The following is a 24,340-nucleotide window of genomic DNA, read 5'->3' on the forward strand; positions in this document are numbered from 1 at the left end:
ATATTTTAATATACTTTTTTATTCTAGGGTAAAAGTATAATAAGAATATAACAGTTATATATTTTTACTGTTTATATTGTTGGAAGAACTTTTAACATCACGGTTGAATTCCGGGGTCAAGATGAGAAGTGTTTCCCTAACCAGGGGCGGGAAATAATATTTACTAAAACTAAGTCCCACACGTGCCATCAGCTAAGCACGTGGGAGCGTACGTCTTTGACCCGCATATGATTCTCATTTAATTTGTTATTTTTTACTATTTTATTTCACGCGAAAGTTCAATTTATTCCATGTTTGATCCTTGAAAATTGCTGTAGAAGAAAACAAAAAGTTTTTATTTTTTTTATTTTTTATTTATTTTTTTATTGAAAATATTAAATTCTAACAAAAGTAATGGCTGAACGTTTGACTAAAAATCTCAGAGACAACTCACATAGACCAACGACTTTCTTCATCAACCAAAAACAAACCACCATTTTTTTTTTCTTGAAGCTCAAAAGTTTTTCAGAGCTTTCAACGAGGAACGAACATCTCTGTTTCTCCTTTCTATCTGTTCTCTGTATTCTCTTCTAATCTTTTTCTTAGCGGTAATTGGGATAGAGAGAGAGAGAGAGAGGGAAAGAGAGGAGTTGAAATTGAGCGACGAAAGGTTTTTATTCATTTAATATATTGTGGTACGCTGCGATTGGATTCGGTCAACGATGTATTAGTGATCGGTCAACGGCGAGGGTTTCCCGGTGGTTTGAAGCGTGGAATGGAAATGGCGGAGCGGTTGATCTCAGCGATCTCGGCGTCGGCTTTTCTATGGCTGATTCTGCTCTTAGGCTCTCTCAGGAGTGTCGATTCCAACGCCGAAGGTAAAACTTATTTCCTGTTTGGTATGTATTCAAAAGTATCGAATTGTTGTGTTTTCGTTTGTTACGGAGCTGAATTTCGGGGCTGTTTTGGTTTTAAATTTTTAATACAGTCCGTTAGGTATTTAATGGAATAGAAAAAGGATTTAAATCATTTATTGGTTAGAGTTAGAGCCATGTTGTTGTGACCTTCGTGGTTTGACATAATATAAGGGTGATCATAAACTAGAAGCTCAGGATAAACAAGCGTGGTATAGAGCAAGTTTGGAATTATTTGTATCTGTATTGAATCATACTCGAGAATAGGTGAAACTAACGTAGTGTTATGGTCAAAACTTTAAGGGATTTTGTTTGAATTTTTTTTCGGGGAAATAGAAGCCGCTTTAAGTTTTAGGGACGAGAATTTCTGGCAGAACACAAAGTTTATTTGAGAGTAATTAGCGATCTCTAAACAGTTATTTTCTTTTCCGTGTAAGACAGGCGATGCGCTGAATGCCTTGAAGTCTGGCTTAGCCGATCCAAACAACGTGTTGCAGAGTTGGGACGCCACGCTCGTGAATCCCTGCACGTGGTTCCACGTTTCTTGCAACAACGAAAACAGTGTCACCCGAGTGTAAAATTTTTGTTTCACGACTTGAATATTGATTGTTTGAACTTGTTCGCTTCTTCTCGTTGATGTTGTGGTGGTGCTCATAAATAAGCTTTTTTTTTTTTTTGGGTGATGATACAGTGATCTCGGGAACGCTAATCTTACTGGTCAACTGGTTCCGCAGCTTGGCCAGCTGAACAATCTACAGTACTTGTGAGTCACATCTTTTTTGCTTCATCACGTGATTCGATATTGTAATCTTTCCGTTTTTCTGAAGAGGACTGAAATGGTTTTTTCTTTCCTTAATGACATGCGTTCGTTTTTTACCCCTCATTGTCTCGTAATATTGTTTGCTCTAGAAATAAATTAATAAATAACTTAGAGCTACAATATTCTAATTGCTGAACATGTAATTTATCTCCTGTTCCATTAGCAAATATCGGAATTGGCAGTATGCATCAATGGAAAGAGTGTTTTTTTTTTTTTTTTTTTTTTTTTTGCATTTGTAGCATGTAATAATAGTGTAGTTAATATTTCCTAGTTTTCATGTTTTCAAATGATCATTGCGCTCTCACAACAATTGTTTTTTGCACTTGGTGAGGTTGAATTTTCCTAGTTTCTAGAGTTAGTTGCTCTTTGTGCTTTTGTCAACAATTTGCATGCCTTCCGATAATTAAAAAAAAAAACCAATTTACGTGCGTTTCGTATTATATTATACTATGCGTAGCTTCAAGCATGTAGACGTTCTCTTATGTCCTAATTATACCGTTGTGGCTTTGTTGATACTTTCTATAAGAAAAAAAAATATGGTGTTTGTGTGTGCTTGTGTAGAGCGCCTCTGATGGTATGTACTATGTATAAGCTCTGCGTAATTGATTGATGCCTAGTTATGTTTCATTTTGCGTATAAATGACGGGGTTGTGTTTTTCTTGCAAACACATGTGTACACTGTAGCTAAATCCCATCCTTTGTTTACGTAATACCTAATCTTCTTATATCTTTACAGGGAACTTTACAGCAACAACATAAGCGGAAAAATCCCAGAAGAGCTAGGGAATTTGTCAAACTTGGTCAGCTTGGATCTTTACCTGAATAAATTAGTGGGTATCATTCCAGAGACGTTGGGAAAGCTTGATAAATTACGTTTCTTGTATGTACACTCATTCTTCTCTTACATTATTTTAAAGAGTGGTATATAAAAATTGTTATTTATTGGCCTTGAGGTTTTGGCTCGTGTTGTGTGATTCATCGTGTTTAAATGTTTGCACAATCATATCATTTCTTGGAAAAGTGCTTCATCTATTAGTGTCAAAGTGCATAGGTTTTTACTTAGCATAAGCATTGATGGAATAATGTACCCCAAAGCGTATAGCAACTATTACCATTTTCAGTAGTTTTTTTTATTTTATTTTATAAAACCATTAAAACAGAATAATGATCACACCTTGGTCTTAGACTTGGTAAATTTCATACTTACAAAATGTTGTCGACCTGGCTATATGCCAAAACCTATTTGACTAAGTTGGTTATTACAACTCATTGCTATCAACTCATGGCATGAATACTCTCGAACTTGTGTTTACTTTTCAATTTACAAGTTACCATACATGAATAGCGTTAAGATAATCATTGGTGTTTTAACCACTAATAATAGATTACTCAAGTGGCTACAGTTAATTGTAAATTGGTAAGTTCAATTACTATGAATTTGACGGTATAACTGAAATTAGCTGTTTAATGGATTCGTGTTGCGACCCTGTATTTTATCGTTTCTGACGTGCTTTCATGTTAGTATTTATTCTTATTGGTTGGAAATAAAGGTCTCTCTCCCTGTGAAACAGGCGTCTCAACAATAATAGCTTGACTGGGAAGATTCCTGTGATTTTAACTACTGTTAAATCACTGCAAGTCCTGTAAGTGTTCCCATAAAAACTAATATTATTAGTTTCTAACTTATCTAGGGTCAATAGCAGAAAAAATGTGACAGTGCAATGTGACTTTGCTGTCTGCAGGGATCTTTCAAACAACAATCTGACGGGAGATATTCCAATCAATGGCTCTTTTATACAATTTACTCCTATCAGGTTCATACAGAGCAATTTTGACAATTTTCCTTCTGATGGTCCTTGTGTCCTAGCAAAATGTTGTTTTGACGAATAATATGCATCATTTTGCAGTTTTACAAATAATAAACTGAATCGGCCCCCAGCTTCACCGCCTCCTCCTATAACTCCTTCAACAACATCCCCTTCCTCCTCAGGTGGTTATTATCAATTTTATTTTCCCATAGCTATTTCATTTCGATACTAGTTTTCATGTATTGTCTGTATTTTATTGTTTGGTGTCTGTTGCTTCCCCTCTGATTCTGGGCTGGCGTGAAGGTGTACGCTCGGTCTGGTTTTTGGGGTAATTAGTTGTTTTGGCTGTGTCCGGCAAGTGTCATAATAAATATTTCAATTACCTGAGTACTTAAGCCACCGAAATTTGGAGATTTGATATGGGATAGATCTTTCTGTCTGAGCATTTTACTTGGTGAATACTTCAGGCACAAGAACAGCAACTATTGCCGGAGGAGTCGCTGCTGGTGCGGCTCTTCTTTTTGCTGTTCCAGCCATTGCTCTTGCCTACTGGCGCCGAAAGAAGCCAGAGGTTCATTTCTTTGATGTCCCAGGTTGGTGACTTTTGAGATTTTTATTTTTATTTTATTTTTCTAAATGCGTCGCATGTCTTACATGCCTGTATCCGAAACAGCCGAGGAAGATCCAGAAGTTCACCTGGGACAGCTCAAAAGGTTTTCTCTGCGTGATCTACAAGTTGCGACCGATAATTTTAGCAACAAACATATCCTCGGACGGGGAGGATTTGGGAAGGTTTATAAAGGGCGTTTAGCCGATGGCACTCTAGTGGCGGTGAAAAGACTTAAAGAGGAGCGCACGCAAGGCGGCGAGCTTCAGTTCCAGACAGAAGTAGAAATGATCAGCATGGCCGTGCACCGTAACCTTCTTCGTCTCCGTGGCTTTTGCATGACTCCAACTGAGCGGGTTCTTGTCTACCCCTATATGGCCAACGGAAGTGTAGCATCGTGCTTAAGAGGTAATACCTGTAACTTTGTACTTGCGTATCAGTTCAGAAAAGAGCAGTAGTATTTTAGCACATTGTTTCCACATGATTTATTTCTTGGTTTGTGTCAGATATCAATTTTGTTAGGATCTAAGGAATAAAGGATTATAATAATAACTGGCAGGTGATAAGTGTAGAAATATAGAGTAGTTAAAAAGTTGTTAGTCTATATATAAGAGTTATTATGGTAGAAAAAAGGCAGTTTCTGATTGTAATGTCGAGAGGAAGAATTAGCAACAAAGTGTAGCATCGTGCTTAAAAGGTGATTAAGTTTGCATATTTGTGTATTAGCTGAGGAAATATATGTAGTACTTTATTGCTTTTTCGCAAGATATACCCAAGGAATATTGGGGAATAGCAGGTGATTAGGGGTAGAAATTTAGAATTGTTAAAAAGTTGACGATCTATACAAGTAAGAGCTATTATGGTAGAAGAAAAGAATTGCATGCTGATTGTAATAGATATTTGGGGAGAGGAAGTATTGGCAACTATCTTTGTATTTTGTTTATGCTATTTTCTATTAAGAAATATGAGTGAGCTTCTCAACATTTTCCAATGCTAGTCTTGTGTTTTAAATTTAACTATAGATGTCACATTTCCTCCCATAATGGTGTGTATATAATATGGCTGCAGAACGTTCTGAATCACAACCACCACTCGATTGGCCAATTCGGAAACGCATTGCACTGGGATCTGCAAGGGGATTAGCTTATTTGCACGATCACTGCGATCCCAAGATTATCCACCGTGATGTTAAAGCTGCAAACATATTGTTAGACGAGGAATTCGAGGCAGTTGTTGGAGACTTTGGGTTGGCTAAACTCATGGACTATAAGGATACTCATGTCACCACCGCTGTTCGTGGCACAATCGGGCACATAGCACCGGAGTACCTCTCCACTGGGAAGTCCTCGGAGAAAACCGATGTTTTTGGATACGGAGTTATGCTTCTTGAACTCATAACCGGACAAAGGGCTTTTGATCTTGCTCGGCTCGCGAATGACGATGATGTCATGTTACTCGACTGGGTATGCATTTTGCTCTCTTCTCTTACGTGCTTGCATAGCGTCTGCTCTTTAATACTCGTGTTAAATCATTATAAATATATAAATAAAAACATGCCTACTTGACAATTTCTCTGCTTCATTGATGTCATAGAAAATGTCCCACATGTGTCAAATTTACCTAAATTTGGCATCTCATTATAAGTAGCCCGACATACGTAAACCGAAAAACGTCATTACAAAACCTGATCTTTTCAGTTTCGTGATTCTTTACACAACTGGTTGCACGGTTAGAGAGTACAATAGCAAGTCACATATGTGCAAATTGTTTCATGATTCTTAAATACAAAAGCTCAATTCATACATAGGGATAAAAGCTCAACTCAAGAAACTTTTAGCCGTTGGTCAAGCGGTCAGACCGTACAGTTGTTAGCGTTTCGAGTTCCCGATAATCGATGTCTGAGACCCCGAGACTCTCGAATAATTGCAGGTGAAAGGGCTGCTGAAAGATCGGAGATTGGAGACGCTGGTGGACGGGGATCTAGAGGGAAATTACGAGGACTACGAGGTGGAACAGCTGATCCAAGTGGCTCTGCTGTGCACGCAGGGCTCGGCGTCGGAGCGGCCGAAGATGTCTGAGGTTGTGAGAATGCTCGAGGGAGACGGGCTGGCCGAGAGATGGGAAGAGTGGCAAAAGGAAGAGATGTTCCGCCAAGACTTCAACAACAACCACGCTCTCCACCCAGGCACCAACTGGATCGTCGACTCTACTTCCCACATCCCTCCCGACGAATTATCCGGTCCCCGATAGTCAAATTAAAAAAAAAAAAAAAAAAAAAGAAATAGAACGACGCTGCTCTCTCGAGAGAACCCGTTTTTGTATTTTTGTAATTTTCTTTTTTATGTTTTGATGGTGGTTATAATACTTGCCAGTTTGTTGTGTATAAGTTTTTCTTTGTAGTGTATTTTTTTTCCTTTGATTCTATATGTCCAGTATGTATAACTCATTGGGGGGGTAAAGTGGTGGTGTGTTTTTTTTCTTCTTCTTCTTCTTCTTGTTTTCTTATAGGGTTTAAATCTAAGTTGGGTTGATCAGGAATTTGTTGTGGTGAAGAGCCATAGAAAGCATCCGGGTAAAGATGTCATTTTTATGTATGTAATTGTAATGTATTAAAACATTATTAGTGGAGATGGTTTAATAAATATATATTTCTTTCCATTGTTCAATTTTTGTTTGTTTGTTAAGAAGATAGCATGTATAAACCGGTCATGGGTTTTATTGTTGATGTGACATGTTTTCGTAGTTGGATGTGATTGGGCGCAGATTTGAATCCCATTTCCCTTTTGTTGCTTGGTGATCAGAACTCAGAGAAGTAATGCTGAAGAGAGACAGGGTAATATTTAAAGTGAGGCTGAAACAAATTTAGTTGCAAAATTGACAAGTGGTAAACTTTTAAGCAGTTATTATTACTACCAGCTTTGTGATGGAAGAAAGATCTGACCCTTCCTAAAAACCTCATTTAAAGCACTGCAACTTTACTTTGTTGTTTTGTAACTGCAAATAAAACTTTTTTCATTATATATATATATATACAAGCTTCCATTTTTTGTTTGACCATTTCTTTTCATCCCACGTGATCTCCAAATTGCCAATTTATTTGTTTTTACAAGTACAACGGTTCTGTTGGATCCGTTTCACTTAGCTGGAGACTGAATGGTGTAATTGTTATTATACAAAAATGGAAAGAAGAAAAAGATCATTCAGGAAAAAAAAAGTTACATACATCAAAAGTGCAAAAAGAGTAATAAATGAGGACGATAAAGCAAATACTAAACAGTGTGGTGTGGGTTACTAATAAGAAGAACTATATCCATAAGATAGCAAAAGAATAAATGTAAAAGAGCAGTCTATAGGTGTAACTGGTAAACTTCACTGACCATATTTAAGTGTCTTAAAGCACTGTGTAACTGTTTTTTTTTTTTTGCGACCAAAAAAAAAAACATAGATAGGATTATAAATTCTCTCATAATTAGAATGAGATAACGGAAATTCTTCAGATAACTAATACTAGCTAGATAATAACGGCATATCACTTCAAGACGTGTACCAAAAATAAACAAACAGCTAATTCTGCTTTTAAGTTTTAACTATTTCTTTGTTTTGTAGTACAATAACACATCATGATTATGAAATGACTAGTTCAAACTTTGGATACTTTTGTAGACTCCAACACGACACTCAACATAACATATATACCACAAAAGCTTATTAGTTTTTTGCAATGTAAGTATAGAAAAAGACATATAAGGTAAAAGAGTATAAATAAATAAATAAATAAATAACACGCAATGACTTGTCCTGCGTGGCAAAACCTACCGAATATGATGAAATTTCTTGGAAAAAAAAATTGAGAATTAAAATCCCACAAAATGTAAAAATAAAAATAAAAAAACTTATTTGCAAGGGAATGGTATATGTAGTCATTATATTAATATGTAATATTAAAAAAAAAAAAAAAAATAACCAACGTACGGTACAAAAACCAAACTGACATTGCCAGCCAATTCTTTGTTAGCTTTGCCATAAATTTTGCATGTTTCTGTCCTATCCCACTATACCCACATGATCTCATCTCATTCTATCCTAATCTCTCTTCTCTCTCTCTCTCTCTCTCTCTCTCTCTCTCTCTCAGTATAATACTTCCACAAAAAAAAAAAATATATAAATAAACGTCGTTTTTCATTTTTTCTTTCTCCATTACCCTTTTCTCCACTTCACTAGACTAGAAATAAAAATCCTTGACATCAACACATTATTATCAGTTATCACACACATTTTTTCATTTAAAAAAAAAAAACACTTCTCACTCTTTCAACTACTTTTCTTCTTTTGATATACATATAAGCTAATATCCGCTTGGTGTCATTCAAGATGAAGAGCATGGCAAAGAAGAAGATCGGCGGGTTCATGTGCCACTCTCCGGCGGCCACCGCCGTGTGCATGACCGGACCCGACTCACGCGCCGTCGTGATCCCCGGCCGGAGGTCTTCCTCCGAGAGGAACATCATCACCAATTCCACCGCAAACACTGCCGCCTCATCTCTGCCCAGTAGGTACTCCAAGCTCGTCGATTATCATAATATTAAGCTAAATAATAATAATGATAATCGACGTCATCATCATCATCATCATCGTCACCGTGATCAATCGCAAGCGAAGCTCAGCGGTGGTGCTAATAATAATAACATGATTATTGTTAAGAGCGAGCAACAAGAAGAACAAGCGGTTAATAATGATTTGACGCTAATTAGCGGTGGTGTTAGTACTACTAATACTAATAATAGTGACCGACAAATTGTTCTGCGTGACGATCTCAATATATCTCCAACGTCAGGGATCGATTCACTGCCTCATAGTAATGTTTTACAGGTAATAATTCAGTTTCTTAGCTTCTATATTTATTTTTCTTTTTTCCGAAGGACCAATAATTCATATGGAATTTGGTTGTTTATAATTCATACTTTCTCTCTTTCATACACACGCCAAATCAAAAAGGTCACATGATCAAATCGATCGTATCTGCAACATAGATTATATATTTATATATGAATTATGTCAGCTTTTTTCTGGGTTTATAGAGATATAATACTGATGGAATCATGGAACCAGAAAATATACCAAAAGCCAGTACAATTATTATTGAGTTGTTTATTTATTTATTTATTTATTAGTAGGCCAAGAAATAAATGTTGGCTATGAGTTATAGTTTTCATTGGCTTCGTAGGGTTGATGTAACATTTAAGTCCATTTTCTTCTGCGTAGTCTATTTAGTTGCTATACACATTAACTTCTAAGATTGATGTTTGATAAAGTCAATTAGTAATACAATGTTATTTATATACATTTAAATAATTAAATATCTGAATTAAGAATTTTGGTTCCAAATAAATTCATGTCATGTATAGCCAATACTACTATATGACAAATTTTTAAGATTAAGCCTAGATGTGAGTCATATTTACACCATGCCATTTACTAATAAACTCTGGCATTTTTTACTCTTTTTGATATTTTCCTCATTCATATAAAGTCCAATCTACCATGCCATTTACTAAGAAACTCTACGATTTTTTGCACATAAAAGTCCACCTCAATTTAATGCTAAGCTTTTTTGGATAAGTCTTACAAAGAATTTTGTGGTTATGAATTTTATCGTATGGCCATCATATATATTTTGATTTAAAAAAAATAATGAATCATATGTATGTAAGTTATTTCTTTTTATATGGTGTGAAAATTTCAGGTTGTTGTGATGAGGGTCTCTCTTCATTGTCAAGGATGTGCTGGTAAACTCAAGAAACATATAGCTAAAATGGAAGGTATATTATTATATATATATATCTTCACAATGTAGAATCATTTCATATAAAAACAAAGAAAAATATCTTCGATCTATTAATATTTGCTTTCTCAGTTCTCACTCATTAATTATTATTGTTTTTTAAAATATTTTAAAAAATGTACTTATTCGGAGACGCCCACTTTCCCAGTCACACGTGAACACTCTCTGTTACAGTGTCACACGTGCTATTTTTAAAACTTATATTGTATTTTTTGCAAGAAAATAAATCTTCGAGCGATTTTTAAATTTTGATCACTAAATCTAATTAAACTTTGAGACCATCATGTAAAATATTGACTTATAGTTAATTGTTTGTCTTTGACCACCTCATATAGTTGGGTTGTTCTTATAGGAGTGACGTCATTCAGTATAGAGCTGGAACACAAGAGGGTCACCGTGATGGGACACGTGTCACCGGTGGTCGTTTTGGAGAACATTTCAAAGGTGAGAAGAGCAGAGTTTTGGCCTTCCTCAGCTTCTTCTACAGATCACTATCTTCGTCATTTCTGACTTTAATGTATGAAATGAATCATTATTTATATTTCCACAAAAGAAAAAGAAAAGGGCCTTAATTAATTATTAGTGTTAATCAGTGTTACATATGAATTTACCTAGATTTGAGCTTATTGAGTAATCTGAGATTCAGGTACGAAACTATCAATCTGTGTATTGGTTGTTATCTATATCAAGTTGATTATCAAACCAATAAATGTTCCTACCAAATTGCCCAAAAATAAAAGAGGCAAGGAAAAAATGGGATTGGTAGGTGAAACTATTTGATCATTATGCGGACAGTATTAATATGTTCACATAAATTGTAGCTATGGTTGACTGTGATGTGCAAATTCTTATTGCATAAATACTCATATTTCAATCCAATCATCACCTATCTATCATAATGTATAAATAAATAATATTGTACTTGTTTGTATATCAAAGTAACCATCTTTAAAAATATTGGATGCGTTGTTGCATTATTATCCAACTAAGGGCTTAAAATCTCTTTTATATATAACACTTGCCTAGTGAAATTTATGTTTTCGTTTCTTCAAGAAGAAAAGACAAAGGCACCTAGCTGTCATCATTATAAACATTATAATTCTAATTATTCTATATTGTAAACAACGATGTATTTTTATGAGCAATTAAATCATGGGGCGGGATAACTATCTAGCTTATATGAAACCCCTCTTTTATAATAATAGCTCAACTATAAATTTAATAGGGTAAATAGTTTAAACTCAAATTCAACAATACAATATACCTCTTCATCGTCCTCAATCCTAACAATTTCGTCATATCCTAACAATTTCGTCATATCGAAATTTGCGACTCTAAAGCTCTGAGATCGTCTGTCTCGGCTTTCAAAGAATTGAACAGAATCGAGATTGACTCTGACGCCGCCGAATTCGATTGTGCCATTGATAATAAGAACTCCCACAAAATAATGTCATCAATATATGCGGGAGTTATACAAATGACTCATTTGAAGAAGCTAATTTTCAAACTTTTCAAAAGTACTTTTTTTTTTCACATAAATTCTATAAATGATGCTTTATACAGTAATGAAAATATACATAAAAATATTTGTAAAAAAAATATACATAAAATAAGTAAGTAAAACTGCAACAGTAAGGGAAATAGTGTAAAAAAATTGTTATGCATGTGATAAAAAAAAAAAAAACTATTTCAGGAATTAAGTAGTGAGGTGTGTTTATAATACTCGGGCCTTGGGCTGTATTATTAGAAGAAAAGCCCACAACGAGATAAAGGACTTTCTGGTAATTTTGAAATTAGTCAGCCCAAAGGCAAACCTAAATTTCCTTCAAACTAGTCATCAGACACAATTTTTTCTGTATCACACTCGATCGCTTGGGGTTTTCGGTGGTGGACTTTTCCCAGGTAAATTCTCGCTCTTCGTTCTCGTATACCTTTTTTCTCGCTTCTATATTTTTTTTCTTTCGATTTTTTTTTTTTAGATCTGCCTGGTTTTCCTTCCTAAATTATTTTATTTGTTATTCGTCGAGGGTTTGTTTATTCGAGCGATGAAATACGATTTGACCTTTTTTAATCTTTTGTTTGAAATATGCAATCTGATTTACAATATAAATCTCCGAAATAATATTAGAGGAGTTCGTTTAAAATATAATGAATGGTTATACTCTTAGATTGAATTTACATCACATATGTTCTTTAAATGTTTATCTTTTAATCGTATTTTTTAGTTGATTTCGAAATTTTGGTGCATAATTCCCAAATGTGTAAATACTCAGTACCAGAATCTTGCTTTAAGATGTGTAAAAAATTAGTTTCAATTTTTGGCTTAACCTAGAATGAGGTAGTTCTTCTTACTTCTTCTTAATCACAATTATTTGAATCTTAAAGGAACAAACTCGTTTATTATTAAAAATGAATAAGAGCTTAACTTTTTGTGGTTCTATGCTATCTGGCCATTTAGGTGCTAATCATTTTTATTTTGTTTCCAAGTAAATGTAAGTGTTATTTGATGCCTTGTTGTCTATGTATATGTCAACTAAATGCTAACAATTTTGAGTTTCATTTTTTCAGCTACACAACTTAACAGAGCATCGTGCGGTTGATCGTTTCCCTTTCTATTTGCAATGTAAGGATTGTCATCTTTGTTGTCTTTGTCGTAGCAGAAAATTGTTAATTTTATTGATTCTATAACCCAATGCTGTTTTCAATATTTTTTTTTTATAATCTATTTATTGCATTAAACATTCGTTAACTTATACATTTTGCATCATAAGACTTCGCAGTGAAAGTTCAGAGATATAGTGAACATATATTCTGTTGTGCACTTGTGCTTTTGATACAAGAAAGAGTATATTCTTTTAGTAGAGGACTTTAGGGCATAGGGGGAAAAAAAACACTTTACAAAATTATAAGAGATCATTCTATAAGTTTCATGGCTTCGTGATAGAATTTTCCAGACCAGAACACGTCTCTACGAAATTCTTGTATATGTATTCTTTGTTAGACCTTGATGTTTGGTCTTTGTCCATTTACGAAACCAGGGCAGACGAAGATCCCGTTGATCCCAAGAAGTATCTTGAAGAGTCATGCAAGCCCAAGTGTGTGAAGCCCTTACTCGAGTATCAGGTATACACCTCGTGACAATTGTTTGAAACATAAATTCAGATACTTGGGTGATGATAAATTTGAAAGTTAGGAATCCTCTGGTTTTGGAATTTCACAAGGGTCTTCATAACCTCTTCGTGGGGACTGTTTTCATCGACCTCAAAGTTTCTTTATATATTTTTTTTTCATGTGTCAGCTTGACTTTATCTTTAGAATATTTGACTTTGGTATTATATTTCTTTGTTACATCTTAGTCTAATTCCTGCTTCACAACACCCTGGTCAAGAGGCTAATTTTCTGACCTTTTTATGTTGACACTACCCGAAACCAGCCAGTAATAGGTTTAGATGATAAGCCCGGAATTTATGTTTTTGTATAGTTTTCTGATCTCGGAAGCAACTGTATAATTCCACTTTGTTTCCCGTTGTATTGCAAAGTCTCATGTGTTGATTCTGTTGGGAACGAGTCCCTTACAAACAAGCCGACATTTTTCCTATCTTTTAATTTGGCTGTGTAAATTATGCAAATACTATTTTCATTCATGTACAATCTGGTTAATAAGTACCGATAGATCTCTGCTACCCAATGACTACTCCATGCTGTAATCTGACTGAAATAAGTTGAAGTTCAAATGTTGTTCAACTCGGTGTAGTACAATGGTCGATTTTGTTCCTATATCATGTGAATTAAGCAGCCTTGTATTCTTTTTTCTTTTTTTCTCTGAAGTGACAAATGGATTAACTCTGAACTCTCGAGAAATGATTGGTTTCCCTCGGCTATTTAAACTTCAGTGCCTTTCAAGGCAGTTCGTAATGTATGAAATTTTGACTTGCCATCAATAGTTTCTTACTGAGTACATTTTTTTTTCTGTGTAAAGGCATGTGTAAAAAGGATCCAAGGCGATGAATCTGGGCACAAGCACTGTACCGGGCAATATTTCGATTACTGGTCCTGTGTTGACAAATGTGTAAGTATTATAATTTTCTTCTCTTAAAATAAAATAAAATAAAAATAAAAAATTCATTTCTCCCATGGACTGTCATTATGGTATGTTTTTTTTCTTCTGGAAATGCTGTCTTTTATTGTGTTGCTGATATGGTTTGTGATGATACTATGCAGGTGGCTCCAAAACTATTTGATAAGCTGAAGTGATAAAGAGCTCGGATTTGTTTTGTCGTTTTCTTCTTTTGTTTTATAAAATTGAAAATCTGTTTTCTGAGCAGTTGAAATTGTTGGGTGGCCAAGAGATGGCTCTGTGATTTTCTTCCTCATTGTTCTCATGGTTAACAATAGAGAATGACATTCATATCTAATAAAATCCTCTTTGTTCGACACTTTGAGTGGTAGGTTTAATGTTTTGGGTGTTTTTGTTCAACTCTTTGCTCTGTGATTTATTAATATATAAATTTCTAGACAATGTGTAGTTTATTTGTGTAGTTTGATACAGATGTAGAATGGGTAAAGAAAATAACGAATGCAGTCATTGTGTTAATTGACTTCGAATGGGTTTACTATTTATATTTGTAGACTCCATATGCTAAGCTTAAATTTGCTACATCTTATTATATTTGTATTTTTTTATTTGAAGTGTCATCTGAGTTCTATAGACCAAGCCAGAACCACAAATGGACTGTTTTTTCCAGTTACTGAAAGTTTTAAATATCATCATTGAAATCACAGTTTTATACTTTGCTTGGCACATAATCAATTGTGAATGAACCAATAAGAAATCTACAATACTTGACGTGGGCAAAGGATGAATCTACACACAAAAAAAGGTTGATACACTAAAGCCTAAAACTACATAATTTACAACCCAAGAAAAAAATAATTAATTAGTGGGCTAACGAATAAAATAAGTTGTAAAACAAAGGGAGAATATAACTAACGAATATTAAAATGTACAACATTTAGCATCTTCCATTTTATTTACCCGCAACAGTCAAAATTCTACGTTGGTATCCAAAGAACAATTATCTTCGTTATTTTGAATTGAATTATCCACGTCGTCGTATGGAACATACACTTTGTTATAAAGTGAAATATAAAATTAATAACTACAATTATGCAATTTTCTAGCAAGGGTTTGAAACATGCTAGAACATTAGTGATACCAGAAATTTAATATTTCTTAAATACGAGCAATACTGCAATTTATATAGAAAACAAATGAAATGAAACTACTGGATATGTAGTAGCATTTGTAAAAAGCGGGACAACAAACTTTAACAAGCATTATTATACGAAACACAATATAATTAATAACGGAAAAAACCAACAAGAGAATAAAGGTAATATTCATTTCACATTAATATTTGAGGAATATAAAAAAAAAAAAAAAATTAAGATCTAATTGCTCGAGATAAAAGCAACTATAGGAGACACATCTTCATCGATCTTTGGCACAAAGATCGCAAGATTCGATCAAACAGACAGAAAACCCTAAATCTAACCCTAGACATTCGCATACTCAGAAACAAAAGGCAATCCATTTACGAGCTCGTGAATTTCGTCACGGCCTTGGTCCCCTCCGACACGGCGTGCTTGGCAAGCTCTCCGGGAAGAACGAGTCTCACAGCGGTCTGAATCTCCCGAGAGGTGATCGTCGGCTTCTTGTTGTAGCGAGCGAGTCTCGAAGCCTCCTGGGCTAGCTTCTCGAAGATATCGTTGATGAAGCTGTTCATGATTCCCATAGCCTTGCTCGAGATCCCGATATCAGGGTGAACCTGCTTGAGAACCTTGAAGATGTAGATCTTGTAGGTCTCGACGCTCTTCTTCGTCCTCTTCTTCTTCTTCTCTCCGGCAGCCGCGGAACCGCCGTCCTTCGGGAGCTTCTTCCCGGCCTTCGGCTTCTTCTCCGCCGGAGCTTTCTCCGCCGCTGTGGTCTTCTTCTCCTCAGCCGGCTTCTTCTCTGCGGGCTTCTTCTCTGCCTTCGGAGCCATTGAATTCGAAGGTTTTTTTTCTTCTCAAGGAACGAATCGAAACGAGGGTTTGAGAAATTTGGGGGGTGAGTATTGCGTGTTCGGTTAAGTGAATTGAGATTTGTTTCGGATTGTCTTATATAGGAAGAGAGGGGAATGTTATTACTGGATATTGGCATTTGACGAGGATCGATGATGTGGCGTCGTATTTAGACGTTGGATTTAGTCGTGCGGGTGTCAGGAAATAGACGGTTGTGATAGATTTTCATAATTTTGGATAGAGTGTTGTTGGCGAAAAGGTTCGGTGTGGATCGATGAGTTGTCGTTTCTTTTGCTCGTTAGATTTCGAGTGTTTTTTTTATTAAAATGGACGGTTAAGATGTTCCAACTTTCCATCCATGTATAAAAAAACGACAATTATTTCATTGCCATTGAGAAAAAATGTATGGATTATATTACAAAAGTAAACAAAAACGTAAACGAAAAAAAAGTGGCTAAAATAGAATTTTAAAAATTATTTTTTCATTCTAGGAAGTTTACATCTTTCAAATAAAATCAAATAATATATAGTGAAATGTGACATATGTTATTTTGTAACTACATATCAGAAATAATTCTTGTATAAACATATGTGACATATGTACACAAAAATTATAAAAGATTTACATTATATATTTCGTATTGCTATAAATGGCAATTTCTAAAATGTCGCATGCCTCTATTACAACATTCATGTTGTACATCTCCTCAACGTGTGCATAGGAGTTTAGTTTATTTTATTAAAGGCATATTAAAATAGATATGCATTTAGAGGCTTTTTGAGTGACTTTATAACCAACATTTAAATTCTAATTAAGTCCTCACAATCACGGAACTTCCATCTTTCTTTCCTTCCCCTTATGGCGACATGCAGCCATGCATCCCCTAACTTCACCGTATGAGTATTGTTGTCTTAGCACGACTCTCAAAATGGACACCATATATTCTTCAAAACACTTACTCTCGATGACTTCTTGAACACTTGAATTTATATTTAGATTCCTCTTTCGTATTAGAAGCGTAATTTGTAGTAATAAAGAAACGGTCCTCAATTTATTGATTTTAATTCCTGCATGAACAAGCTCCATCACGCATAATTACATATGTGTCATTATCCTTCGTAGGATTCTCTTTATCATCTACATCGTCCAAATTCTTTGTCGAAAGTCTTTACTCATCGTTGCTCTCATGCTAGTTTGGCTCATGTGCTTGGGCAGGCCCGGGGGACTATAGGCTATAGTCCCCCTTCAAAAAGTGTTTATTTTGCAATTTTTGCTAGTTTTTTATTAATTATTTTTACCCTAAAATATTACAAATCGGCACCCTAATTTTTTTTTTCCCGTATACTAGTTCCCGTGGTTTAGGTTCCTGATTACGTCCCTATGCTCGAGAGTGTCCATTTCCCAAACTCACAAAGAAGGAAGACAAATGACCAACGACGAGTCGAAAGCTGTTTTCTTAGACGATAGTTTTATTTTCATCTTTGCCATAAGAATGTCTAGACATGGCGTTTTCTGTGGCAGTCTACGTGCCTTGAATCGTCTGATGTTTGTTCTGCAAGACGCTATTAACTCATGTATGACATTTTTCTTATTTATCAAAATATCCCTTTAGTTATCAGTCCAAAGAGCAAAAAGTCAAATATCTCACCCTTGAAGGCTCAACGGTTGGAATGTGTAGGTCCTGTAGGTCAAGTCTCTACATACTGAGCTTCAGGAGCCTTTATATCCATTGCGGTTATAATATTACAGACTAACCAAAAAATGGGTGATAGGTAAGGAGATTGAAGTACGACACGTCCTAGTAACGGCTCAGCTTGGTGAATTTCTAATGAACGTTTTTCGCTAGTCATCACTTCATTGATGCACATGCCAAACTTTAGGTATAAAAATATGGCTCATTAGGAAAATAATCAATTTGACCGTTTGATAAATCTTATGTAATTAAATAGTCATTTTCATGTATTTACAGACGTAAATCTTAGATAAATAGTCACCTCCATATATTAGATCACGTCATTATTTATGGCTATTTACCTAAGATTTATCAAACGTTGGCTATTTAGCAAAGTCAAACGTTTAAGTTGGTCATCTTCCTAATATTATGATAAAAATATCCACCACTCGGTTGAGGGGGAGTATTAGAGACGGTGAATAACCCTTAATATTGCTAATGAGTTGTTGTCCATGTGTACCGTGGCCTATATAGTTTTGTTAAAAATATGTCACTAAGACTTCATTCAAACAGGCCTATCAGCCTTAAAATTGTAACAAAGTTAGGAGCGAAGCTAGTTTCCTATATTACATCAACATCCAATTTAAGAAAAAAAGTGGCAAGCTTATGATCTTATGAATTATAGGCCATCATGTAAAAAACAATGTAAAAAATATATGAAGAGAAATGACATTCATGAGGATCTCCTAGACCACTAAACCAACTTCATTTATATGAGCCTTCTTCGCCTTTATAAGATCCATTGTTGTCTTCCACATCCCTGTTACTGTTTCCACTGGCCTTGTTTGGTAGGAAGGATTAAATGATAGATGGATGGATTGTTTTACAAGGGAAAAGAATGAAAAAAAAAAGAAATGATTACATAATTTCTTATTTATGTTTGGTAGAAAGGAAAAAATGATAGATGGATGGATTGTTTTGAGTGTATATTTGTAAAAAAAATAACATTTTTCTTCTTTACTTTCATTTCCTTCTAAAATTGGAAGGATTAAAAATGGTGGGCCCGGTGGATTATTAATCCCTCCAAATCATTCCTATTTTCTTTCTCTCATTCCTACCAAACAAGGCTACATGTCACATCAACAGAAAAAATCAATCCTCTCTTTCCATTTCTCCTCTACCAAACAAAACCTAGAGCGGATTGAAAGATCAAAATAGAGGAGAAAATAGTACAAAAGAAATTACCAAGTTCATTTATTAAAAAAAAAAGTACAGCAGCGATAAATTTATTCGTATTTCATGAATAAAAAACGACAATTATTTCATTGCCATAATAATGTATGGAGTTTACTACAAAAGAAAACAAAAACGAAAACAAAAAAAAATATCTGGCTAAAATATAATTTTAAATAATTTTCGATTTTTTTTCATGATAGGGAGTTTAAATCTTACAAATAATAAAAAAGTTGAATAGTAGTCATATGTGACTTACGTAATTTAATATCCTTAAAAAAAACATATGTAATTTTAATATATTTATACATCAACAACTATTCTTGTATAAACATAGATATAAAAAGTTTATAAAAGATTTACGTCATATGATAAAAGGCAGCTTCTACAATACAATCTTTTATGCATTCGTGTACATCCTCAACGGTAGAATAGAAAATAAAGCGTCCATAGAGTATTAGTTTGTTTTATTAAATATGTATGTGTTTAGATTTAGAGGACTTTAAAGTAATTTTATAATAAAGATTTAAATTCTGGTTTAAGCCCTCACAAAACGTTTTTCCTTTTCCAGCCTAAGTTTCTTTCTTCTTCCCTATGACAACATGCAGCCATGGGGTTCCTTATTGAGGACAACTCCAACGCATATTAGTACATACGAGCTTATATGCATTGACGATGTTTTAATTACAGGTACATATTTTTTTTGGCAATTCAACGCCTCGTTGAGGATCTGAATTGAGATTTCTCCTAAAAAATATTTGGGGGAAGGGAACATAACTATTTCCTTGGTATTGAGGCTCTTCCTGAACATGACAAGATTCATTTGCTGCAAGGGAAATATATTTACTGATTTTCTCAAGAGGTTAAGTCTATATATATACTGATGACAAGAACAAGCATTATTCCCATGGGAGAGACATTTCTGGGCTCTCTTAAAAGCACTCCATATATAATCACATGGAAACAAAACACGCATAGAAACAATTGCTGTTATGAAAAGTAATGTTGAAAATGATAGTGGGAACAAAGAAAATAATACGAAGAAAAAAAAAAAGACTTGAATAAATTATGTCCCCACATGCATGACTAAGAAAAAAAAAAAAGCTAGTCAATATTAACACGGTTTCTTAAGCACCACTCGATTGATGTAATCCAGAATACGAGTCAAGAGTCTGATTCTGATCATACAGAAACTCTATCACTGAGAGATTTTGACGATCCTTTTATTTTTGTTTTATTTTGATAAAGAAGCATGGCAGAGACGTTGTTGAGCCCTGTGATAGAGAAACTGATTGATCTCCTCATCAAAGAAGCCAAGTCCCTGAAAGGAGTTCACAAGAAAGTCAAGAGCCTTCAAAACGAGTTGGAGATCATCGAGCCTCTTCTTCACGACGCCGAAGCCAAGTCCGCCAGAGGAGAGCTCAGCGACGCAACAAAGGTGTGGCTGAGACAACTCAGAGAGGAAGCGGAGAAAATCGAAGACATCGTCGACGAATACACTTATTATGCAGAGCAGCGCCGTCAAGATCAAGGTTGTTTCTTTGGATCTCTGCGCAAGCCCGGTCGCCGCGTTAAGGCATTGAAAACGCGCCGCGACTTGGCTTCTGATATCAGAGACGTCAAAGACTCGATACTCGAGATCAAGGAGAGAGGCCTGCGATACGGGTTGAGACCCTTCGAGCAAGGCGGCTCGAGTGGCGGGACAGGAAACTCTCGAGTCGACCCACGCATTGGCTCGCTGTTCGTCGACGATGAAGAGCTTGTGGGCATTGAATCCGAGTCGAATGAGCTTGTGAGAAGTTTGTTGGAAGGTCGCCAAGAACGGACGGTGATTTCGCTCGTGGGTGAGGGCGGGATCGGTAAGACTACTCTTGCAAGGAAAGTTTACAAAGATAGTGTCCAAAAAGGAAGCTTTGACCATCACGCTTGGGTCACCGTTTCCCAATCGTACGACATCGACAAAGTTCTCAAGATACTGATGACTCGGATCTGCCCACCTGCCCGAGAAATCATCGCAGTTGAAGAAGCTTTCGCAGTCTTGAAAAGCTCTCTCCAGGCAAAGAGGTACGTGATCGTTTTTGACGATGTGTGGGAAATTGAATTTTGGAGCGTCGTAAAGCATGCTTTGCCTGATAATAGCAATGGTAGTAGAATACTTCTCACGACTCGTAAATCTAACGTCAAAGACTCTTTTAAGTCACCGTCGACTGAAATGATTGCTAGAGAGCTAAAGACTTGGTCGACCGAACAAGCATGGTTGTTGTTTTGTAAAAAGGCATTTCCAAACTCATATTGTCCACCTGAGTTGGAACAATTGGCTCACGAGATTCTACGTCGGTGCACCGGCTTGCCACTTGCTCTGGTTGCCGTGGCTGGTTTATTGTCCAAAAAAGAGAGGTGCAAAGTAGAGTGGAAAAAAGTGCTTGCCGATCTCAACTACGAATTTCAAGAGAACAATGCGTTATCGAGTGTTTCAAAAGTCCTATTACTCAGTTATCATGACTTGCCTCTCCATCTGAAGTTATGCTTCTTATACTTCGGAATGTTTCCAGAAGATTTTTCAGTAGATCAAAGGAAATTATTCGCAATATGGATTGCTGAAGGGTTCATTAAATTCCGAGAAAACAAGACGTCTGAACAAATCGCTGAAGAATACTTGATTGAACTCATCGATAGAAACTTGGTATCATATGAGTTACTATGCGGATATAATAGAGAGTGCAAGGTGCATGATTTAGTACGGGAGCTGATTTTAACAAAAGCGAAGGAGTTGGGTTTTTGTAAAGTATTTAACCAAAACAAGCCAGGTTACAAAGAGAAGAGTCGCCGGTTAGCGATTCATAACACCGCAGAGAACGTTGTGTTTGATTCTAAGATTCGGTCTATCGTTCTTTGCAACACTGGAGAGGTTTCAAAGCCTTTCGTAGTCGGCGTGTTTGAAAGCTGTAAGCTCTTAAAGGTGGTCGACTTTGAAGCCTCTCCTCTCGATTATCTGCCAAAGGAGATAGGAAATTTGTTGCAGTTGAAATACTTGAATCTGAAAGGCACGAAAGTGAAGACTCTCCCAACCTCTATCGGAAAGCTGCGAAATCTCCAGACTTTGGAGCTCAGCAATACCTTGGTCCGGGAGCTTCCGGCCGAGATCAATAAACTGCATAAACTACGACACATTTTCGCTTACTATTTGGATGAAGGAAGGAAATACGGTGTAAAGATATTCACGGGGGTGAGGATTCATGAAGGGATCAAAACGTTGGAAGATTTGCAGACACTCCTTGCTGTGGAAGCACACTCCGGTAGAGTTGACATCATCAAAGAGCTACAATATCTGAGAAAATTAAAAACTCTAGGAATTTCGGAAGTCACAACAAAAATGTGTGAAGCACTTGGAGAGGCTATTGAAAAAATGAAGGACCTTGAAACATTAGGCCTGATCTCAATCAACAAGGATGAGGTTATAGATTTGAGATGCGTTTCGTCTCCTCCCGAACTCTTGCGCTACTTCAAACTCTGTTGTCGATTGGAAAACTTGCCGATTTGGGTTTCTGGGCTTCATAATTTGAAAGGACTGGAGTTACATTATTCGAGGCTAGTCGACGAGCCGCTGAAAATGCTCAAAGGCTTGCTCAATCTATCGTACCTTTTCTTGGACGAGGCGTACGATGGAGAGGAATTGCGGTTTGAGGAAGGAAGTTTTCCGAAACTCGAGCATCTTGAATTGAAAAAATTGGAAGGATTGAAGGTGGTTACGTTCGAAAGAGGAGCGTTGCCTCTTCTCAAGAAGTTTGAATTCGGACCTTCTCCGCTGATGAAGGAAATGCCTCGCGATCTTCGTCACCTGACAAACCTTAAATCGCTTGTAGTTAATGATATGCCAAGGGAATTTGTGAAGGCCTTACAACCAAATGGTGGCTCAGAATTCTGCAAAATTAAGCACATATCTTCTGTTACCTTTGGCTATTCCTCAGGCAAAGGGTTGCTTCATAGTTCCTACATGCTTGGCAGCTCAGAGTTGTTGCAACATCTTGAAGCACACCAGTAATGTAAGCAATTTTATTGAATCGTTTAGCAGTTTTAAGTCCTTTTTTTTATTTTAAGATTATATTTTAACAATTTTTTAAAAAGGCTTTCTTAGTATACAAGACATTTTGGTTAACTTTTGATTGTTAATTAGGTCCGTTGGTGTCCTCATTCGCTCGTTTCTTTAACCCGCTTAAGTCGAAGATCAAGAGGCGTAAGAAGGTTGGAATCATTGTGGAGGAGATTCACATGAGTCTGGTGTTATTTACGAAAGTGTTTTCCCTCCTGATCTTGTAGACGTTTTTATGGCTGATAAGCCTGTTTAATGAAGTCTCAGCGACATTTTTCTTCAAAAACATAAGGTACTCAAATTGTTTATCCTCGACTTTATGTATTTTATAATTAACTAGGTTGAATGTTACTTAAAAACATTGATTTGAGCAATCCGATTGTGTTTGAATTACATTAATCTATTTATTACATGACCCAAATAAAGTAGATAGTGAGTCGAAAGTCGAAACATACAAATCTCAGAGGCGGAGGCCGGTGTGGATGACGGTCATATCATTTATATGAATTGATATTCTGACTACATTTTGACTATAGAATATATTATGTAAATGTTGTGTTATTAAGATTGGAAGCAAATGACAATGTCAATATACCAATACATATCCAGCTGCATAATCGGATTAGTTTCAGACTTGCAGATTCTTTCACTTAACACTAGTTCTTTCAATCTTGGAACCTTTATCTCATTTTCATCACATTTTTTTTTCTAACAAAACAGGGCAAAAAGAACGTTGTGGCAATGATGATTGGTGTTGTTGCTTGGGTGGATTTTGTAGAAGATCAGACTGATGCTCCAAAATACTGAAAAGGCTATTCCTTTTTTTTTTTTTTTTTTTTTTTTTTTTTTTTTTTTTTGTAACGTCGAAATGAACTTGTAGAAAATGCATGGAAAAAGACGACCAATCTCCATCGAAGAATTGAGAAAAGAAGAGAAGACGAGAAATTGAAATTGGAAAAATGAACTCTTCTGATTTTTCATTAACAGTCTCAGATTGTATTTAAACATTATTACATAACAAATAACTTTGGTAAGTCATCACTTATTAATTAGTGAGCTCGGTCAACAAGTCAAAAGAAAATAAACAAAATTATATAAAATAAAGAAAAGCTAACAGTTACAAAAACCGATCTTTAACTAAAGCTCAAACAAAGATGACTTGAATGCTAAGTTAACTAATTTCCAATACCCCTCAAGATGGACTCTTTAACTATTTTTTAGGAACATCTTGGACTGCAACTTAAAAACTCACATTGTAAATGCTAAAGCTAAAAGAGTTGCAGGTAAAGGCTTTTATTGGAATAGCTGGCT

At 35.6% G+C, this 24,340-nt stretch overlaps 5 protein-coding genes across 5 annotated transcripts; 4 read left to right on the top strand and 1 right to left on the bottom strand.

Moving 5' to 3' along the window:
* The first annotated feature begins 410 nt into the window (after nucleotides 1-410).
* Nucleotides 411-6,784, top strand: BAK1 (BRI1-associated receptor kinase). Its single transcript, XM_089623904.1, has 11 exons — nucleotides 411-857; nucleotides 1,335-1,467; nucleotides 1,585-1,656; nucleotides 2,450-2,593; nucleotides 3,285-3,356; nucleotides 3,456-3,527; nucleotides 3,621-3,703; nucleotides 3,989-4,114; nucleotides 4,195-4,536; nucleotides 5,197-5,591; nucleotides 6,058-6,784. The coding sequence occupies exons 1-11, from the start codon at nucleotides 755-757 to the stop codon at nucleotides 6,376-6,378; spliced, it is 1,863 nt and encodes a 620-aa protein (XP_089480030.1). The 5' UTR covers nucleotides 411-754; the 3' UTR covers nucleotides 6,379-6,784.
* A 1,521-nt stretch (nucleotides 6,785-8,305) lies between these two features.
* On the top strand, nucleotides 8,306-10,624 carry LOC149387052 (uncharacterized). Its single transcript, XM_089623814.1, has 3 exons — nucleotides 8,306-8,997; nucleotides 9,872-9,947; nucleotides 10,323-10,624. Exons 1-3 carry the CDS (start codon nucleotides 8,500-8,502, stop codon nucleotides 10,478-10,480), a joined length of 732 nt encoding a protein of 243 aa, XP_089479940.1. The 5' UTR covers nucleotides 8,306-8,499; the 3' UTR covers nucleotides 10,481-10,624.
* Nucleotides 10,625-11,771: 1,147 nt separating this feature from the next.
* LOC149387053 (cytochrome b-c1 complex subunit 6-1, mitochondrial) lies at nucleotides 11,772-14,406 on the top strand. The gene is made up of 5 exons (XM_089621539.1): nucleotides 11,772-11,872; nucleotides 12,539-12,593; nucleotides 13,009-13,093; nucleotides 13,950-14,039; nucleotides 14,192-14,406. Coding segments are annotated over exons 2-5 (210 nt in total). The 5' UTR covers nucleotides 11,772-11,872; nucleotides 12,539-12,591; the 3' UTR covers nucleotides 14,225-14,406.
* A 952-nt stretch (nucleotides 14,407-15,358) lies between these two features.
* Nucleotides 15,359-16,125, bottom strand: LOC149387054 (putative histone H2B.1). Its single transcript, XM_089623227.1, has one exon. The coding sequence runs from the start codon at nucleotides 16,012-16,014 to the stop codon at nucleotides 15,565-15,567; it is 450 nt and encodes a 149-aa protein (XP_089479353.1). The 5' UTR covers nucleotides 16,015-16,125; the 3' UTR covers nucleotides 15,359-15,564.
* A 3,929-nt stretch (nucleotides 16,126-20,054) lies between these two features.
* LOC149387055 (disease resistance protein RPM1-like) lies at nucleotides 20,055-24,009 on the top strand. Its single transcript, XM_089621926.1, has 3 exons — nucleotides 20,055-22,982; nucleotides 23,114-23,321; nucleotides 23,750-24,009. The coding sequence occupies exon 1, from the start codon at nucleotides 20,192-20,194 to the stop codon at nucleotides 22,979-22,981; it is 2,790 nt and encodes a 929-aa protein (XP_089478052.1). The 5' UTR covers nucleotides 20,055-20,191; the 3' UTR covers nucleotide 22,982; nucleotides 23,114-23,321; nucleotides 23,750-24,009.
* Nucleotides 24,010-24,340: the final 331 nt, after the last annotated feature.

This window comes from Urtica dioica, chromosome 8 (genome assembly GCF_054948205.1).
Source record: "Urtica dioica subsp. dioica isolate 48M chromosome 8, U.dioica_male_clone48M_v1_H2, whole genome shotgun sequence".
In the NCBI taxonomy this organism is placed as follows: Eukaryota; Viridiplantae; Streptophyta; class Magnoliopsida; order Rosales; family Urticaceae; genus Urtica; species Urtica dioica.

Excerpts from the sequence above, each read along its gene's own strand:
- LOC149387054 (XM_089623227.1), bottom strand. The coding sequence starts at position 16,014 with ATGGCTCCGAAGGCAGAGAAGAAGCCCGCAGAGAAGAAGCCGGCTGAG.
- LOC149387052 (XM_089623814.1), top strand. The coding sequence starts at position 8,500 with ATGAAGAGCATGGCAAAGAAGAAGATCGGCGGGTTCATGTGCCACTCT. Across the intron at positions 8,998-9,871 it reads CTCATAGTAATGTTTTACAG|GTTGTTGTGATGAGGGTCTC; the intron begins GTAATAATTCAG and ends TGAAAATTTCAG. Across the intron at positions 9,948-10,322 it reads ACATATAGCTAAAATGGAAG|GAGTGACGTCATTCAGTATA; the intron begins GTATATTATTAT and ends TTGTTCTTATAG.
- LOC149387053 (XM_089621539.1), top strand. Across the intron at positions 13,094-13,949 it reads AGCCCTTACTCGAGTATCAG|GCATGTGTAAAAAGGATCCA; the intron begins GTATACACCTCG and ends TTCTGTGTAAAG. Across the intron at positions 14,040-14,191 it reads GGTCCTGTGTTGACAAATGT|GTGGCTCCAAAACTATTTGA; the intron begins GTAAGTATTATA and ends GATACTATGCAG.
- BAK1 (XM_089623904.1), top strand. The coding sequence starts at position 755 with ATGGAAATGGCGGAGCGGTTGATCTCAGCGATCTCGGCGTCGGCTTTT. Across the intron at positions 1,657-2,449 it reads CTGAACAATCTACAGTACTT|GGAACTTTACAGCAACAACA; the intron begins GTGAGTCACATC and ends ATATCTTTACAG. Across the intron at positions 2,594-3,284 it reads CTTGATAAATTACGTTTCTT|GCGTCTCAACAATAATAGCT; the intron begins GTATGTACACTC and ends CCTGTGAAACAG.
- LOC149387055 (XM_089621926.1), top strand. The coding sequence starts at position 20,192 with ATGGCAGAGACGTTGTTGAGCCCTGTGATAGAGAAACTGATTGATCTC.